The 16,765-nt window shown below is 35.9% G+C and overlaps 1 protein-coding gene and 2 long non-coding RNA genes across 3 annotated transcripts; all 3 read right to left on the bottom strand.

Moving 5' to 3' along the window:
• Positions 1-443: 443 nt before the first annotated feature.
• Positions 444-7,939, bottom strand: LOC149623464 (uncharacterized). Its single transcript, XM_089853288.1, has 4 exons — positions 7,873-7,939; positions 6,896-7,046; positions 2,853-2,873; positions 444-2,759 (listed from the first exon to the last, which is right to left on the bottom strand). Exons 1-4 carry the CDS (start codon positions 7,937-7,939, stop codon positions 2,558-2,560), a joined length of 441 nt encoding a protein of 146 aa, XP_089709414.1. The 3' UTR covers positions 444-2,557.
• A 636-nt stretch (positions 7,940-8,575) lies between these two features.
• On the bottom strand, positions 8,576-12,685 carry LOC149623463 (uncharacterized). The gene is made up of 4 exons (XR_016374681.1): positions 12,071-12,685; positions 10,756-10,862; positions 8,662-10,699; positions 8,576-8,598 (listed from the first exon to the last, which is right to left on the bottom strand). It is a non-coding gene; the product is annotated as an uncharacterized LOC149623463 (long non-coding RNA).
• A 2,120-nt stretch (positions 12,686-14,805) lies between these two features.
• LOC149623462 (uncharacterized) lies at positions 14,806-16,452 on the bottom strand. Its single transcript, XR_016374721.1, has 3 exons — positions 16,179-16,452; positions 15,330-15,376; positions 14,806-15,242 (listed from the first exon to the last, which is right to left on the bottom strand). It is a non-coding gene; the product is annotated as an uncharacterized LOC149623462 (long non-coding RNA).
• Between the last annotated feature and the right edge of the window lie 313 nt (positions 16,453-16,765).

The following is a 16,765-nucleotide window of genomic DNA, read 5'->3' as shown; positions in this document are numbered from 1 at the left end:
TATATTTTTCAACCCTCATTCCATCCTTTGTAAACTTTAAGCGAGGCGGGTTTGGCTGGAATACTGGTCATATATCAAGCCTTGGCTTTTAGTCTTAAAACGTTATTCAATACGCTTTCTATGAAGAGCGTGTTTTCTCTATTGTATTTTTAGATAGAAAGGTTTTCGTTAAACTGCAACGCTTTTTCATTGGTCCTCCTGTTTTTCCTTGGTTTGTGTATTTCGGTGGGGATTTTTTTTTTAGGCTTAGCGTAGGGCACTTTTTTTGTTCTTGTTTAGTGAGGATAAACGGTGTTGGCTTTCTAGGATAGCATTGAAATATTGAGGGGAAAGAGCCTTGTTGGCGTAAGTAACTGTTTGTGTTTTCAATTCGCCTTCCAAAAAGGTAAAAGGAATGTTTTTCCGATGATTTATAAATTTTATTGTGGCTTTAGTTTCCAGGGATTTTATTATTGGTAAAGATTTTAAATTTCATATTTTTTTATATCACAAGAACGTTTATCTTAAAATATAGTTTGTTATTGATATAAAAACGTCGCAAAAAATTCTAATAGACTACTCAAAACACAACTATTAATGATGTAAAATATTTATTCTAATTAGTTCATTTAGCGGCTAATATATTATTATACAAAATATTCTCAGTCTTATACAGGCTATGTTTCAATGTATATAAAAAAGAAAAGACGCCATCGCATTTTCTTAAAGTATATAATTATTTTTATGGCGGGTTTTCTCTTTTGGGACTGACGTCTGCCGCCTACTTAGGGGAGGGCCAATGATGTGGAAAGAAAGCTAATTAATTAAGGTATCAGGTTTCCCCTCTCTTGACTCTTTAACGACCCCCCCCCCCTTTCTTTGCAACGCCACCCTACGTCAGGAGGCGTAATATCGAAAGTCGGATGTATGCTCGTTGTTTTTAGTTTAGCTTTTAATTCTTAATTATGAAGACCCAAAGCTCGTGAAATTGTTAGCTTAAGAAACGTTGAGATAAAGATGTTCCTCATTTGAATCATGGCTAGATGAGCCACACAGGGAAAAATATAATCTTTATGGTGGCGTGTTGGTACTTTTAAATGTCGGATGATCATGCATCATATGATGCTTTATCGACGTCACCATTCCCAAGTAGCATCAGTTTAGATGGGAAAGGAAAGATTCCATAATGCCGTTTCTATTTGTTCCTGCTGTACATCAAGTACGCCTTCATGACCCAATCGTTGTAGATGAATTTATTTCATAGCCCTTAATTTGTAAGTGCGATGCGGTGTCAATACATTGGTACTCCAAAAATATCATCAAGGTTTCAGCGAAATTTTATTAGAGAATGTTGGATAATCTTCGTTCGAAGCTTCCCTTGACCCTCTCCATCTTTCGTTACGACTTCCTCCTTCGCCACTGACAATTTAAAGGTCTGGCAGCTGAATTCCGAGACGAATCCGGATCGAAAATTGGTCCAAACCTAATAGAGTTTAATCCATTTTACTTAGATTAGCGGTAGTTATATCGGACCGGTGCGGTTAGTTTGGCATGCTTGGTAAAGTGAGGGCGGAGAAGAGAAGAGTGATCTATAGACTTGTCTAACACAATCCAGACACGAGGGCCTTTTCCCTGACCTCTTCCTCCTTCCTGTACGCGCGCTCTGGTGGCCATTTTGTTTGAGCCATTGGAAATTGATAGTCGTAATAGAGGGCGAGCGTGTCGGGAGTTTGCTACGACCGACTTTGGAAGACACACAAGTTCGTTTACGCGCAATACGATGTAACTGAGTGTGTCATCGTTTTTACTTCATTATTTCTCAGGTCAAGTTCAAATTATTGTGGTACAACCGTGATACCCAAGATAAGGTACAAAAGAATCAATGAATTTGGCGCGATGATGCATAGAGGTATAGGAGGAGGAGCTTGTATCATTTTCTACGAATTTTCTCGTGACTTCAAACCTTCGGTTTTTGGGGACCATGTTGGAAGTCGCCAGCTCAGGCCATATAATTTAGACTACCAATATGGACATCACGTCCCCGTATCTCAATAAAACTCTATTGACATCACCATGAGTCCCCAAGCAACCTAGCATCGAGAGCTTATAGTACCAGCCTATATCTTGGAATTGGATCCTTACACAATTGAGATGAGCGAGAGGAATTCCCGTTGTTTCTTCTGTATTTCCTGGCTCAATACCTTAAAAATCCTTACTTTGAACCCTTTCCTATAGTTAAATAATCAATGAAAAGTTTTGATATTTCAAAATCACAATATTTGGATATAGTACATATTTGCACCATGTATTGTTGTTTCATGACGGATGGTGACTTCTAAACTCCCCTTGTCGGAGCACTCTAGACCCTCTTATCCAAACCCCCGTCAATTTAACTTGACAGTTCCAACTCGTTGTCGAGTCTGACTTGGGTCTTTAGCCAGATTTATACCAAGTTGAGTTGACGAGAATGCTACATCTCCACTCAGCTCTCTTTCCATTTAACCCTTTATGCCTAAAACCTCCAGGTTGCTCAAGGTTTGATTATTCGATGTCTCTTGTCACTGGATTAAAGGCTGGTTTACGAATAGAGAGGTAAGGGAACCACGTTGGATATTATAACGAGGTTGCTTTTGGATGACATTGATGAAGGAGCCGAGTTTCTAGAGGCATGGATGGTGTCTGGGGAATGATGAGGGGTCCGCGTGGGAAAGATGGATTCGAACCCGGACATGATTGTGTCGCGTGACTTTCTCGTTTCTCCGATGGCGGCTTGTGTCTCCCTAGAGGAAGATAAAAGTTTACGCGTTTGATTTGAGAATATTTTCGAAATGAGCGGCGCCATTCAGATCTTCATTTATAATGTATGCACTTACGAACTTTTAGTGCTTTTACTACACTGTTAATAAAAAAGGGGCATGATTGAACCATTTGAGGTTCAAAGTCATGCAACCCAGGGCCAACCATTTATGGTTTGAATACGAACCCTTTAAAATGGTTCAATATTGAACCTTTAAAAATGGATCAATATTGAACCTCTAAAAATGGTTCAATATTGAACCTCTAAAAATGGTTCAATGTTGAACCTTTAAAAATGGTTCAATATTGAACCTTTAAAAATGGTTCAATATTGAACCTTTAAAAATGGTTCAATATTGAACCTTTAAAAATGGTTCAATATTGAACCTTTAAAAATGGTTCAATATTGAACCTTTAAAAATGGTTCAATATTGAACCTTTAAAAATGGTTCAATATTGAACTTTTAAAAATGGTTCAATATTGAACTTTTAAAAATGGTTCAATATTGAACCTTTAAAAATGGTTCAATATTGAACCTTTAAAAATGGTTCAATATTGAACTTTTAAAAATGGTTCATATTAATACCATTGAAAGGTTCAAACAAGTACTTTTGAAAGGTTCGAACGAATACTTTTGTAAGGTTCGAACGAGTACCTTTGTAAGGTTCGAACGAGTACCTTTGTAAGGTTCGAACGACTACCTTTGCAAGGTTCGAACGACTACCTTTGCAAGGTTCGAACGAGTACCTTTGCAAGGTTCGAACGAGTACCTTTGTAAGGTTCGAACGAGTACCTTTGCAAGGTTCGAACGAGTACCTTTGCAAGGTTCGAACGAGTACCTTTGCAAGGTTCGAACGAGTACCTTTGCAAGGTTCGAACGAGTACCTTTAGAGTGTCACGTAACACCTTTAAGAGTGTCGCGTAACACCTTTAAGAATGGGAGATTTTTTGGTGGGATAGTAGTAGAAATTCTAGTATTTTTCCTAGACTTTTCATGAGGCATAACTCAAATATCGAGTGTGGTTTTACTGTTTAATAAAATTTTGATTATCCGCAGTATTATTAGCAATTGGTGCTATATTCATAGCAGGGTTCCATCTTGAGAGAACTTCATCCCCTATAGGGAGGAAAGTTCTCACATGCAGAACTATACCTCTTTAAGCGAGGGTTGTTGCATATAAAGTCATTTTAACGGGTTTAAAAACTTCTGAAAAAGGCAGAAAGTTTTTGATTTGTACAAATGCATAGGGTATTAAATTAGTTTTGGAGGCTATAATATTCAAGCAGTAGATATAGACGTTCTTGTTAAATTTAATAATCTCTTTTCACTAAGAGTTTTTCGAGCACCAGAAACGCGTTTAATCTAATTTGCACTACAGATTTTACAAAAAAAATCCATTTAGTACTCTAATTTTTCTCAAAATAATGATAAAACATGTCACAAAAGCAAGTGCCCCACTTTGGCTTCAATAGCTGGCCCTACTGTGAGGCCAATACCTAACCTAGTCTCGTTTTTTAAGAGTATCGCCTAACACTATTAAGAGTGTCGCTTAACACCTGTAAGAGCATAGTTTTATGAAGGTACAACACCGCCAGATTACCAATTTCTTTGTTAGTTTTATTTAAAGGATAAAACTGTTTTCTTTCATGAATATCATCTTTAAAAAAAGGTTTAACAATTACGTTTCTCAATAATTTTTTTACTGTTTGTATTGACTTTAATATTAAAACATTAATGAAAATGAAAGGCCTTATTTAAGAAACCCGCAGTATTATAATTTTTCATATTTAATTTCGAACGGTGTTTTAATGGTGTTATTTTACACCGAATTTACACTTTTAATTGGCCCCTAAAAAATCAAGGTAATAAAACTCTCTTTCGGGTGTTTTTACGGTGTTTACACCATTTTAACACGTTTTTAACACTTTCATTTCTTAGAGTGTTGAAAGGTTCGTCATCTTGTTTATTGCGAACCCCAATTAGTTGAATACAATGAACACAACCACTTTCTCAAATGTAGGCACTATTTTGTGACCCTTTCTGCTTTGAATGTGTAAACATCTATTTCCGACAAGCGGTTTTCAATGGGCGACATATTGAGGGAATTGCTTGGGCATTGAATTTCTGGATAGTTCTCTCCGAAATGCGCGGTTTTCAACCAAACGTTCATGCAGACTTATGTTGAAACTGACATCAAGAATTGAAGAATCGCTACTAATCTAGATGGAAATCTCTTTCCACCCTCTGACCTTTGCGAACCATAGTGGAACAGAATGTCGCACCGGTGGCCACATCTTCACCAAAGGCAGATTTGAAGTATCATTCTACAATTGTTGACTTATACATTTGTGTAATATTAAAGGGTATATGAATATGGCTCAATGCATTGATTCCGTGGTGGACATGTATTCAGAACATTACAGTTAACATCACTGCCCCTTTACTGGAATGTCATTCGGTTATTTGGACGAGCTATGTTCAACTGTTCACTTTCTCTTTAAAATCATCCCTAATGATTCAAAACCCCTTATTTAGCATTTGGAAATGGGAAGTGGCGACTTTAAAAAAAACACTTTGTAAAAAATATATTCAAACAATAATATAAGATAGGTTTTTTATCAATTGTATCAGATCAATAATTTGCGGCTTATTGTTAAAACAAGACGTCGCGGGAGAGAAAGTTTTTAATTGCGTCGACTGTACCATCCTTTCTGCAAATGCTAGTTTCGCGAACGACATTCTTATCACGCCTTTCAATCAAAGTAGCAGGGTGCAAGAGAGAATAAACCGAGAGAAAGGAAATGCATCAAAAACTGTAGTCTTGTGACCAAACTAGAAAACCAAAACTGTCAATAGAGTAGTATCACTCCATGTTAACTTCCCACAAGCTCTAATAAAGGCAGTGAGCCGAAATACTCTATAGAAAATGATTCGTGCTAATAATGTTGCAAAATCTTATAAACAAGCAAGTTTCCGACTCCTCAAAACCAAAAACCTACCTTTTCAACCCAAAATGGTTTCGTCCATTGAATTTCTTGTGCATTTTGAGCTAAAAGGTTCTGAAACAAAATACTTAGAAATAGGCTACTTTCAGCTTGACAGCGCTAAATATACCGCTTAGTTAAATCTAAAGAACAGTAGTATCGTACATTCACTTACTATTAAAAAACACCGCTATATGCACTTAAAAACGGTGACATAATGCGACCTCAAATGTACACATTATTTAGTGGTTATAAGAGCATACATTTTAAAAATATATTTCAAATTTGTAAGCCCCTCAAATTCAAAACTCGTTACGTTAAATTTGAGATATGTATTATTATTCCCCTTCAAACGTGCTAAAAAATCTCCGTCACAAAAATATTACGAGCCGCAACCTGAGGCGCCCGTAATGGTTTATCATTAAACGTTTAAAATTGTGATAAAGCACCTTCAATTTTTTTTAATTTGAACCTTAATAAAAATTAACATTTAGTGTTATGGCATTGAACCTTGTGAGGTTTCTCACTGAACCTTCCCTGATTTAGCATTGAACCTTTTATTTAAATTAAGTTTGCATGGTTTCTTACTCCACCTTCGATGGTTTAGATTTGAACCTTATATTTAAATGAACCTTGCTAGGTTTATACCTGAACCTTCCATGGTTTAGCATTGAACCATCCATGGTTTAGCATTGAACCTTTTATTTAGATTAACTTTGTATGGTTTCTTACTACACCTTCGTTGGTTTAGAATTGAACCTTATATTTAAATGAACCATGCAAGGTTTATACCTGAACCTTCCATGGTTTATACTTGAACCTTCCATGGTTTAGTATTGAATCTTTATTCATATGACCCATGTGAGGTTTGTCATTCAACCTTTCAAGATTTAGAATTGAACCTTTTATTCAAATGAACTTCGTAAGGTTTATCTCTGAACCTTGCATCGTGATAATTTGAACCTTAAAAGGTTTATATAGGAGCCTTTCATGCGGATGAACCCTTTAAGGTACACCAGTGAACCATTGTTTTAGATTTTACCATTTTAGGTTTTTTATAGCACCATTTGTGTCGATTGAACCCTCCATGGTTAAAAACCGAACCCCATCTGAACCTTTTCCAATAACAGTGTAATTCCGCGCTGTTCTCTCGAGGTAACCTTGAGGAAAATCGCTTTGCGGCTCTTTCTTAATAGTTCTTCTTGAAAATTTAACCTGATGTCGCGAGATCTATGCTGAGCAAGACCGGAAATGTCTATGACTACCACATTTGTCACCGAGTTTACTAGTTACTGATTTCGAGCCTGGGAAGAATCATGTTACATAACTAAAGTATTAAGACGATACAGAGTGTAATCCTTCTTCTATTATCCGCTTCTGATAACCTGTACTTATCTGACCATTTCAGTCCACCATATCGTGCTCCCTACGTCAGCGAAACTCTAAAGAGTCATAAGATAGTCAGTCAAAGAAGTATTCAAAATATGGCCTTATTAGAATGAAACAAAAAACAAAGTAATATAATCTAAGGCAATTAAGGATTATAATGCTTTTCTTTGAAGGCGAATTTTTAATAGCTAGGCAAATCTAACGTTAGAATCTGGCGTTTAGAACCCAAAAATATATATAGAAAAAAAGTGGACGATGGTGCCAGTATTAAATCTCGTTTCTTTATCTGTTATTGTAAAAGCATAATGGACAGACTTTATATTCGCGTACGTGGGATTTAAGCGCGGGTTTTATAAAAGGGATTTAAGCGGGAAAAATAGCTCGCGGTTGTGCTAGCGCGCTTTTAAAGCCAAGTGATGTATATCTATATAGAGTTGTTTTTTGGCGGTATACTCCTTGCACTTTTCCTACGTAAACGCAATGAGCCAGAACTAAGTGTTTCCCCTCTAGAAAGAAATGACTGATAACGGAATTACCGTTAGCAGAAGTACATTACTACAAGTGAAATACAGTTACTATAGTGTAGGTAATGTTAATTCTTCCTTGAATCTAGTTGAAAGGTTAGATCTGTTTTTACGTATCTTGTGATTTTTACATTGTAATGTCCCGCTTTTATTAAAGTTATAGAAATAGAAACTTCATCTTCTTGCAGACAAAAACACTCTGATCGATGTTTGTTTGCAACTCTAGAAAGGCGTTACTAAATATTTCTTTATTAACTAACCACATTTTTAACTACATCGGAATGGTTATAATTACTATATCTTTTTTATTCGATTCAAAGTTTAACACTGTGACAAAACGCTTAATTCCAAATTCCATCATTTTTTCAAGGCCATTATAGCTAATGGCCTACTGTTCTTGTAATACACTTTTTTTGTGGGGCTCTTTATATATAATTTACATATTCATACTCCCATATTTCTATAAGCTATTGAAAGTTATATCCCAAATATGAACGTTAATTCAAACGGTATAATTAAGCTCAATTATAAATATTAGTCTACTACCATTCCATTTTCACTTTTTTACCACGGCGATAGCAGCAATCCCTAAGGCTCGGCCATTTTTTTATAATGATTAAAACAAGAGTGTCAAGACACATTGTACCTTTTGCGGCTTAACCTCACATAAGTATAGTCACAAAATGAAAAGGAAACTAGAAATGTAATTCGGTTTGCCACTGTATTCGCGCAGTGAACATTTTTTTGATTAGCTCAGAGGTATCGCGGTTTGATTAGAATTAATTACTTTACTTATTACAATTAAAAGGATGTTCTTTTAAGGTATAATGTTACGTTACCTGAACTTTTCCTTTAAACAGAAGTCTAATGATATTACGTTAATGCTTTGTCCTCGGGCTGTCTTATGTGGGTTTTTTACACCATCTTAATGATATATTTAAAATATAGTTTGACGTTTTTAAATTTGAGGATATATTTTAAACAAACCATTATTTATTAGGTTTTATCAGGGGTTTTATACTGTTAAGACCGAACAAGCTGAGTACTCAAGTAAAAAAATCTTTTTAATAACCTTTTTTTGTCGATATCGAATGTTTATCTTAAACACTTCAACAAATTTATAATTTTCTTTTTCTAAAAATGCACCCATCCGTAAAATACATGCACATTTTTGGGGAATATGTATCGATAAATATGGTTAAGAGTCATATTTTCTTAACTTACCTGGCGGCACCCCTATGATAGTAACTTTTAGAGAAAGCGAAAAGCTATACCGTAATTACCGTCTTTTAGGTCTGAACGTTTCTTTTTACTTTTTTTTTCCCCGAACTAAAAAGGGGGTACTCGCATTACCAAGGGTTTTCACGAAGGTTTTCTCCGAGTCGGGGTATCTTTACTATACCATTGCAAACGTGTGTAGGGGCTGGCGAACTGAGGTGAAGTACTTAAAACCAAATCATCCTTAATCGGAGTCGGTAATTGCTGGTCTAGAGACATTGTGGCGTCCAAGCCCTTGCGAGTTACAGTCCTATTTCTTCCAACCTCCCCGCGGTAAAATCTCTGTTTTGAGGTTTCTACGCTGCAATATCCCCACGAATTGGGCTTTCATCTCGCCTTAGACAAAGAGAAAGCTTGTGATTTTTGGCGGTGAGGGGACTCTGGTAAAGATTGTCTTGTACTTACTTTTTAAAGGTTAGATTTCTCGCGTATGTTTTTGTTTGAATACGTTTTTGGCGCGTTGAGAGGTTTTTGTAAGGATGTTGTTTGTATTTGTCTACATTTTCGAGATCTTTGTTTTTGCAAAGTTTTTAGTTGGAGTGAAGGGCATCCAAATCTTTTCAAGTGTCAGGAGGAATTTTACCAGGTGCTTTGTAATGCTTAAGATGTTGCTGTACATAAGCCAAAATCAAATATAATTAACGTAGACAGTTCAAATTAATGATAATAACATAGCAAATCCATCGTTTTATTTACTAACGACAGTGCCTGCATGACTCAAGTGATCGAAAATTTTTGACACTAAGTAAATGATGTATTCACCATAATTATCCCTCAGATTTTATTATTTGAATTTCGTGAGAGTTAGGCTTGTTAAGAAAGAATATTTGCCGTGATTTGATTGAATCTTTATGATCAATCCCTATAACTGAACACAATAAACTGCCATGAGTGGGTGACGCTTTATACAGTCACGATGCAACATTTTAGGAATGTTCTTTTGTAACTTTCTTAAACCGGGTATAGTTAACGTAAATCGTTTTAGTGTGCTCTTTGATTTTTAAACGCTCTCAAAATAAGCCCATGATGACAGACAAAGAACCTAATTTGTGCCCATGATGAGTTTGAGTCGAAATTTTTAATGCCTTTAATTGAATATCGGACAAGTTGGGCTAGTACATAACCCATTGTTTTGACGTTCAGCTTTTCGATGTATAATATGAAAAATACATCTTCTTACGTTGTCTTACCATATTTCTTTATAAATATACGGGTATAATGACACCTATAAAGAAAGAGGAGCTTGTATCATTCATTTCTTCAATCCAAGTTGGCCGTGAAATTTAAAAAGAACTTATTTTCAGCCCCTTTCTTATTCAATGTCATTCTAGGGCTGGAAAAAAAAAGAAATCATGTAATTCTCGCATCGCTCTAAGATCTTTTTCCACCTGTTTTATGAGTTTTTGATTGTATTATTTATCCGTTTAAGAGATTGAATACTTAGATTTCTTTTAGGAACTTTTTTTGCGTATATCATTGCGTGATTTTACCGCCCCTATATCCCCCATCGAGTTTTCGCCGCTGGCGCTTCAGTCGCTTAATGTTTTCGACAGCAGGGATAAACTTCGCTTGTTTAACAATGAATTCTCTTGGCGTGTCTACTTCTTGTCTGCCTTATAAATGTTCGTTTGTTGATATTGTTATATTTTGGGCATATTTAAGTAGTATTTGAGGTGTATAATATTTCAGTCGGGAGAATGTTGAATCTAGATACTGTCTAAGGATGATTTTTTCAATTTTCATCCATCTTGGAAAATGGCAGCCAGATAAGTTACTAAATCTTTCGACAATAATATTTATTACCTTTGTTTATACCGATTAAATAACTTCAACAAAGTCGTCAGACTGTGGAATGTTTACAAATTGCGGTATTCAACGGGTTTATAGACACTTTTAGTTGTCGTATTTCTCTATAAATATGTTAATTTCACTGTTGCATATGAGTATAATCATTATTTATATTTAGCACCAAGAAGTGATATCTAGTTTATTAGGGAAAAGGTATAAATTCGCCACATTTCCAGCTTTATCTCCAGTCCAAACGTAGGTCCGGAGTTAATCCCCGCCTCTAAATTACAACCAGCATCTCATTGGTTCGTAAAAACCACGTAAGCACGACGCGAATGACGAAAATTACGTATTTCCGACTGAGGAGAGGCGAATTAGTCCGACGTCCTTTTACGTCCCCCCTTGTATTTTGAAAGGGGGACTGGGACTATGGTGCGCGAATACTTAAACAACTTATACCTTCTCCCTTATAAACTAGATATTACTTCTTGTTAGCACTAAAACTTGCTTAACGTTGTTATATAGCTTATATAATATATAATAAGTGCGATTGTATCAGTAGCAAGCGCAAGGATTTGTTGGTAAGTGTATCACTTCTTTTTAGCATTATTATATACTTTGGATACATCTCTCAAAAACCTTAGCTCGGTAATTTTATGACAAGAAGGTGTATTATTATTTTTCAAAAGCTAGTTTATTCGCGTTGTTAAGATGGGTTTAAAAAGGGTGTATTTTAGATGATTTAAACTGATGATTGAACATAAAAGTTCTCTTTGTTGAAATATTTGAACTAATATTATACAGTGGACCGTGTTTAAAATCATTTTATGTATGTTCTTCGTGATATGTAAATGGTAAAAGGATTCTCAATCTTCTAGTTAGACAACGTATGCTCAATTCCGTACCGGGTTAGCATTCAAATAGATTATCTACATGATTTGAAACTTAACAAGCTTAGTTTCGAGTTCATATTGATGAAGAAAGAGTTATTATGGTGTATACTTATGTTTTAGTGGCGTAGTTAAATTCATGGATAATTCAGTACCTTCTCGACTATAATTCAAATTATAATTATTATTATTTATTATTAACTGTCAAAAGAAGTATATCGCGACAACTTATTCTGACGCTAAGCTCTTGCTGAACTTTGATTTGAAGAACATGTTAATGTATGAGCTGGATTGGAATCAATTTCTAATAGTTAAATATTCATACTCTAACTGCCAGTTCTTTTGTTATATCTTCTTTGGGTACTGCACTACTACATATTGAGTTCCAATTATCGCTCCTTAAAATCAAGAATAATAGATAGATGTGTATTTATACTTACAGTTTCAAATAATGTTTCATTTCTTTTTTTTTATTTCTTCATAGGTAATATGGGCGTTTGATTCACCATAGCACCCACTGCTGTAAGTACCTACCAAACCAAAAACCACTAAAAATGTACATCCGGGGTTTTGTAAAGTAAAAAATAAGAAGCGAAGAAAAATCGTGAATCAGAAAAGATCATTAGGACCCACGAAAAAGTAAGAGCTATTTTTCTGGAGTATCTTTTTATTTTTTTCTGGCGTTTCGACTCATACCATGGAGTGAGAATTAGGGAGAATGTTTTTTCGTTTTTAGAAAAGTTTTCTTATTCGTGCCGCTTGTATGAAAAAAACGTTGACTAGCGCCCCCACGTGGTCCGGGAGGGTTTCAAAAATGGTAGATTTTTTTGGAGTTTAAGCGCGAGGGGTCGAGATTACGTTACGTTAAGTCGTGACTGGGTGCGTTCGTGCAAACGTCTCACGCACACCCGCTCTGCCGATCTTTTCACCGCTAGGCGGAGCCACCTTTGGCTCGATATATTTTAAAGGCCAACTATCATCAAGATCCCGATTGGGCGGCAAGATGACTATAACCAAAAGAGGATAAAAAAATTTCTAAACCTAATATACTTGACTACACCCCCTACAATAATCTATTCGGTGATTATAAATGGTTATGTCACCGAAATACCACATTTTCAATTTCAAACCATCTAGTTGAATTCGATACATATATGAAACGAATCCAATTTGACGAGTGACGCGCTATTGTAGAATCGTCTTGGATGATTTCCAAGGGGCTGCTCACTCCGCATAATCGGTTCATGATGAATCTGATACTGGTAGCCACTAGCCAGAGCCTCTCGTGGAGCTAAAATGCTAAACAGTTCCAAAGGCTCTACTGCCGGAATTTAAAGATTTATTCGTTGAAATATTCTGTATCCTATCAAAAAACGCCATCTGTAATGATGTTTTACGTAACTGGGTGATTTCAATCTCGAGTGATTTACTTCCAGTATATAGTGTTAGACAATAATGTTCTATTCAATGCCCAAAGCAGTACGTGCTGGCACGTAGATTTAAAACAACGTCAATACGCTACGTTGGAATTGAAAAAAAAATTTAGTGGTCACCCTTGTTCTCTCAGTAACCTTATAGCTTGGTTATCCCGGCTGGCTGGCTGGCGGTATTCGTCGCGTTCATGGCTCTAAGACAATTGTGTAGTATTATCATTTTAACGCCTGGCACGCTTTTAAAGTGTATAAAAATAAGTCGTGAGGCCCACTAAAATCAAAACTTAAAATTCTCTTAGACCACTTTGCCAACAGCATTACGTAAACATAAAACATTTAAAGTTAAGTTTTAAAACAATGGGGAAGCAACTCAATTTGATTAAACAATCCCTAAAAGTTTATTTTTTAAAAAGCTTGCGGTGGCGGCGTTGATTTTGACAAGCTTCTGTCATATTCGTTCTCCCTCTTTCTTCTTCAAATAAAATTAAAACGCGAAGCTTTACGCTCGTCCCACGCTACGCTCGCGCTTTACTTTTAATATACTATAACCATCTCTAGGTTTTTAATATTCGGGGCGAATTCGAGCTTTAGGAATGACATCGCCACTAAAAATATGATTGATTGCCAGAGTTATTTTTCCATTTCTCCCGCTAAGCCTCGGTCTTGCATCACGCTGGCCGTTCGTATTTAGTCGTCGACGCTGTTTTAACGTTGCGTTATTACGCCGTGGAAAAAGGTCTTTGGGTCAAGTGTTTGCCGCTTGGTGGCACGCGCTTTTAAAGAGCTGAGTTATACGGATGTATATGGAGTGCGCAGTGTTCTGGCCAAGGCTTATAAGACGCGCGGTACCCGCTTTTCATTTTCTGTCTGTCTTTAAGTGAGCTTAATGTTTTCATAAAGCGATGCCGCGCTGATGTATACAATATCCACTGTATATTTCATTCCCTCGAATACTTTCTCTTTTCTCTTTTGGGGCTAATTAGACGTCTTGGCAGCTTTCGCGTCTCTCTTAAAAGGATTTGGTTCCTGTTCGCGCTTCAACTTCGATTCTCGGCATTGAACCCGAAATCACGTCACTCGTACGCTCCATACCGTTTGCACTCCGTTGAGTGCCCTATAATGAAGTGCACTTAGCACGTATCTTTAGCACATAGCGTCAAATAGTGAACTGGTGCAGCGCGTACCATTTTGCGCTTTGTGTATGCGAACTGAACCTTGTGATTACTATAGCAGTATGGCTTGTAGCAACATGGCGCGCGCGCATCTCTGGCCGGGCAGCTGCCAAATTCGTCTTCATTAAATCTAAAACCCTTTTTAGGAGCAGATGAGGCAAGCTATGAGTTTCTCCGTCTTTTACTCAGCCCTTCTGTAAAGAGTGCGCGCTCACAGACGCCCAATATAATATACGTAACACCAGATGATAGTCGATGAATTTCAATCCTTACTTAAGGCCGTTGCAAATTACCTCTAATCCTTCATACTATGCCAAAATAATAGAGTGATATTTTTTAAATATATCAGGTTGGTAAAGGAATGGGACTTGAATGAATTACCAAACTAAAAGATAAAAAGTTTCATTTCCTTAAACAAGTTGATGCCGTTTGTATGTGGCGGAACGAAATGGGTGGTCTTTAAGAACCTCGTCATAAAATTCAAGATCCAAACCCCTCCCTCTTAGTTCAGCAAGTTGGTTCCTGAAAATGAATGATGACTTAATAATTTAAGGACATATTTTTCCTTTAATAAGTATGACGTGTTTTCCCACAAAGACAACTTCATTTAAATCCTAAGGTTTTCATTGATGTATTCTTTTTAATTGCGACCATTATATAATTATACAATTAAACGTTTCGTCGATTGTTTCTCGAATAGAGTCTCGACTGAATAAACATCTGCCAATTTTACGCGAATTCAAGCTCAGAACTCTCTAGACTGTTTAGAGTCTAGAGGTATTTCGCTAATAGTTTCTGACGGAGGTCCAATTAGATTTTAAACGTTCTATTAGAATAAATAATTTTTTAAACATTTTTTCTTTTTCGAGGGACGTCTTAAAGTCGTCCGTCAAGCGTATAGCTTCGCGTGTATCTCGTGCGAGTTATTTACATTTGTCCTTCGGGGCTTCGCTTGTCGAAACGGTCACGTTATCACGTTATATTTGAATTTAATGCGGCGTAGAACTCTGTATAATAATTGATAAAAAAAATTCATTAATAAATCATCATTGAACGCCATATTTTATTTATTGAGGATGACTTTGAACTCTGACCCAGAATGGTTTCCATGGATAGATCATCGCCAAAGGCTTCAATATTTCTACATATATAAAATTATAGCCATCCATTAAAGTTCACTTCATTTGATTAACGTCTGCATGATTTATGTATGAGTTTAAAATATAACCCCTAAGTTTTTCATAACAATGCGAAGTTTAAAATTGATCTGCTCTATTTCAGAATTTTGAGATAGATTAACAGAAAGTTATTAGATGAAACTATAAATTTGATGTATTGCGAGATTTAATTGGCATTAAGTTGGGAAGAATAATTATAGCTATAACTTTATATAAATCTACCTTGGGCATTTTATAAATCACTGTCAATATCCGCAATTTTATGGCTCATTTGATTTAAAAAATTAACAAACGGATAAACAAAATTTTTAAATGTAAATACAAATAAAAATAAGCCCTGCAGGAAGCTTGAGAATTAAATAATGAAACGGGGATCCGCGCCAATAAATAAATTAATAATTATAATACAAGTATCTCCACCCATTATTAACTCGAAACAAACCCAACATCGTACTCTACATTAGTTTTTAAATGGCCAAGGCTTAGGTCTTCTTGTGTGTTCCTTTAATTGAATTGTCCGTAATTCTTACTTAGAAGAGAAATCGGGAGAGCGAGTAAACATTGAAGAATTTACACCAAACTAATAATTAAGTTATATTCTAAAATAGCAGCCTTTATAATGTGCTGAGACGCAAATCGCATTTAGAGCTTGGGGTATGTATAGGGGATTGTGATTTAAATATAGCCTATAGACTAAGGGTTTCCTGTTTGTAGAAACGAATAATTATTAACTTAATAAGGGGTCGTGAAAAACAGACAACTTACGTCAAATTGACTTGCAAATATCAGTGACGTGAAACTCGAGAATACACCAGACTTATGTAGCCATGGAGGATTTAGTAACCGTGGTGTGGTAATCTATCAGAAATATGTATACGGGCGACATTCTCGTGAACACATCTGCGCGGACAAGATCAAGTCCATTAGATATTGACCCTATAAATTACATACCTGACAGTTTTTCTATAGAATGAGGAGCAGTGTAGAGAAACATTCAACGAGTTACAGCACCGCTATTAATTATTTTTCAAAAAAAAAACCCCCAAAATTTTGAAAATATACCCAAAAATATGGGTTGCAACCCAATATTTAGCTCTATTTTGTTTAATGAGATTCGAAGAAGCCGATTAAATCGCCAATCACTTTCTGAAATAAACCCAGAATTATAATTCCTTACTGCTGGTACTGGACGTGTTATAATTCACACTTTTAAACTCATATCCTATCCAATCTTTATTCTCCTTGGTATATCAAGACGATATAGAGATTTACCAAAATAAATGTAAATAACGCCAAAAGGGGCTATTATTAAATTTGGCAATGAATGAAGGGACGGGATAGAGACCCCTACA

The sequence above is a fragment of the Phalangium opilio genome, unplaced genomic scaffold (genome assembly GCF_054372755.1).
Source record: "Phalangium opilio isolate 3A_F unplaced genomic scaffold, DU_Popi_V2 ptg000113l_1, whole genome shotgun sequence".
Lineage (NCBI taxonomy): Eukaryota > Metazoa > Arthropoda > Arachnida > Opiliones > Phalangiidae > Phalangium > Phalangium opilio.
This window is presented reverse-complemented; position numbering and strand designations above follow the sequence as displayed.